Source organism: Aptenodytes forsteri, unplaced genomic scaffold (assembly GCF_000699145.1).
Source record: "Aptenodytes forsteri isolate BGI_AS27 unplaced genomic scaffold, ASM69914v1 Scaffold1, whole genome shotgun sequence".
NCBI classification, from domain to species: Eukaryota; Metazoa; Chordata; class Aves; order Sphenisciformes; family Spheniscidae; genus Aptenodytes; species Aptenodytes forsteri.
In genome coordinates this window covers 3,371,129-3,374,204 of record NW_008795035.1, presented here as the reverse complement: position 1 = coordinate 3,374,204, position 3,076 = coordinate 3,371,129, and the positions used below count along the sequence as shown (strand labels likewise).

Here is a 3,076-nt window from a genome sequence, read left to right as displayed (position 1 = left end):
AAATAACTAAAGCTTCTTTACGTCAGTTTTGTTCCTTCTGAACTTTCTCCCCCCATAACTTTTATAGGATTTTTAAAGCTTCCCTGTGAAAATCGTTCCTGCTGTGATCTTCGGGCTCACAAATTCTTGTTTTGAGTTTTAGCTTGTTAGCAGCTGAGCTGGTGCATGGTGGACAGGTAGTGAGGTGGCCTTTGCGTAGAGATGCTCCATGTGCAAGAAGCAGAGGTGCAGCATCTCCTTCCATGACTGCGCTGCCCAAACCTGCGGGGGAAAGCGGCAGCAGCCAGAGGTGCTGCTTCTCCCTCCGGCCAGGCGGCAGCAGCAGGCAGCGCCAGCCTAGCGCGACAGTCCAAACAAATCGCTCCGCAAGAACAGGGCAGCAGGTCAAACCAAGTGCTTCCTGAATTTTAGAAATCGGAAACAACTTCACGGGTATCCTTACAAAGCTCTCTTTCTTGATTTTTTTTTTTTTTTTTTTAAATCCAGGGATAGGTACCTCATAATCAAAAGGTAAAATTTTAGGTGAGCCTATACGGGACTGGTCTTAATTGTCCAACTTTGAGTTGTTATTTGACAGTGACCCTGACAAAAGTGTCACTTCGTCCTGCAGAGGCTTACTGTTCCATTTCCTAGAGAAAAAAAAGGTACCAATGGGCATGCATTTGCTCTTTTTTCCATTGTTACTATAACGTAAATTTACTTTTAAGTTTATTTTTGAAATCAGCTACCAGAGAAATACTCACCTACCACAGAAATACCTGTTTGCTAATTTTCTGCAGTTAGTTGCCTTAAATCCACAAGGATGGATCAATTTCCCAGCATAGTCTCCATCACCTTTTGAAAGAAACATTAATTAAAAGGAGCCCGCTTTTCTTGTAGCTTTGATAGGGACACATCACAACAAAGCTTGCAATTAAAGTAACTGAGTTATTGCTGAACTTTTAAATGTACCGGTACCTGTTGTATCTCCTTGTATCGCCAAGCATGTACAATACAGAAGTTGACATATTCTGGTAGCCTTTCTGCAAAACACGGGGAGAGCCAGCACGAGCGCATTTCAGCTTCTGATAAAACGGTAAAAAAAACTTGCTTTACTTTTTTTGTTTTTCAAATCTAAGCCAGGCTGTTGCACCAACATTAATGCAACCCGAGAAAGTCAGTGGGACCGTAAGACAGACAAGGATGTGCAGAAGGTAAGCTATTGTTTTAAATTACTGTTACTGGTGGATTGAGCTGGTGGGTATGACTGCTGCATTTGTTTTAACAGAGTCCAAAAGATTAAACCTCCTCATAAACGCTGGTCTCCGTACTGGAACAGAGGCATGTATTATTGTCCAAGCTAAAGTAACGTGCAAAGACACTTCAAAACACGCTGGTATTGCCCCAAATAGAAAAGAGGGGGAAAGAAAGGAGGTATGTGCATAAATAGAAAAGAGGGGGAAAGAAAGGAGGTGAGTATGTGCACGAGCAAGGAGAGGGAACAGAAAACCAGACAGCAGAATACCTGTGAGCACACTCCTAAGAAAAAGCTGAAAGGGAGCTCTTTGATCTAAACCCTTTATTGGTTAAAAGGTCTTTGAGCTGCAAGCAAAAAAACCATTCTCAGCTATTTGATGCCCTCTGTGTTCAGGGAAACAGGATCTTGCACATTCTTTATAAATAAGAGGGATTCCAGAGATACCTGAGCCTCCATCATCAGCCTCTCTCAAGAACACAAACCTTGAGCTTTGATCACTCACTTCTGACAAAAGGGCTAACAGTCCAAGTTGCTCTCCTCCTTCTTTCCTCAAAAATTAGAAAGATAAATCATTAGCACAGTAAAATGTGCTAGATAGGCTACTTGAAAATAAAATAGTGCTTTAGCTTCTGAAAGCATTACAAATCCAAAGACAACTTTAATATGCTTAAATCTAACAGTTTAGTAGAAGTAAATTATTCCAAGTGAAAAAATCAAACCCACGTTGTGGTGATAAAATTTGAGTTTTTCTATGAAGAAAAAAAAAATTGCCGATTTTTCAAGCTGGAAAACAAGCAGAAAAATGCCTTAATAAGCAGAGCAGTAGAGTTGGAAGGCTCCTCTACAGATTGCCTAGTCCAACCCCCCTGCTCAGAGCAGGCTGCCAAGCCTGCGTCCACCTGTATTTTGAGTATCTCCAAGGATGGAGACTCCACAACCTCTCTGGGCAACCTGCTCCAGTGTTTGACCACACTCGCAGTGAAAAGCTTTTTCTTACGTCTAAATGGAATTGTAAAGATTGGACTGATCTAAACAGGCAAGAGCTTGCTAACTAATAATGGTAATCCTCTTCCTTAGAAGGAAATGCCTCTCTTCTGCTTGCAATTTTGAAGCCTCCGAGATCTGCAGATTTGCTAAAGTGTCAAATGTACCAGCCTCAACAACGGAATGCATGGGGAACAGCGAAAAACAAGTTTGCTGATTGCAGCTGTGTCTGTTCTTCCTAACTTCTCTACTTCTTAAAATAAGTAAATTCAAAGAGCATTTTGGAGAGTATTCTCCCAGTTAAGTACTCAATTACTGTGACTCAGTGCTACTGGAACCTCCAGTGTATGAGCAGAAGAGGCTTAAAATACTTAAAAACCATGTTAAATACAAACGCACTATCCCAGGGTCCTAGGGATGTCTCAAGGATCACACATCAAGTGTATTCAGGTTCAGCAATTTATTTTTTTTCCCCTGCCAATATCTCCAACCCAGCCTGGGTTTCAAGACTGAAGCTTGGCTTTCTCTTGCCCTTCATGTCTAAGGCTAAGTACGTGCAGTTGAACAATACTTCTACAGCACTATTTCCTAGGCTGAACGCAAGTAAGCTTGTTACCATGAAGAAGTTTGCACGTGTTAAGTTTCTAACTCGCTGTTTGTCAGGTATACTTTCACAGAGCCCCATGACTAACAGCTGTGCAACAAGCATTTGCCAAGTTAGACCAGTAAAATTGATGTAGCTCAATTCACATTAAATTTTTAATTTACTTGGTATTACGAAGTGTTAACTGTTTTGCCATGAACATTCACAGTAAGAAAAAGACGAGTCAGAACAAAGCAATTACTCAACTATTT

General features: G+C 41.1%; 1 protein-coding gene across 1 annotated transcript in view; it reads right to left on the bottom strand.

The window, feature by feature from the left end:
* TRPM7 (transient receptor potential cation channel subfamily M member 7) overlaps positions 1-1,056 on the bottom strand; it is a 67,880-nt gene extending 66,824 nt beyond the window's left edge. Inside the window, exons 1-2 of the mRNA XM_019471319.1 lie at positions 958-1,056; positions 121-400 (exon numbers count right to left, since the gene is read on the bottom strand). Of these exons, the coding sequence (XP_019326864.1) occupies positions 121-400; positions 958-1,056 (379 nt within the window). The remainder of the gene's footprint in view (positions 1-120; positions 401-957) is intronic.
* Positions 1,057-3,076: the final 2,020 nt, after the last annotated feature.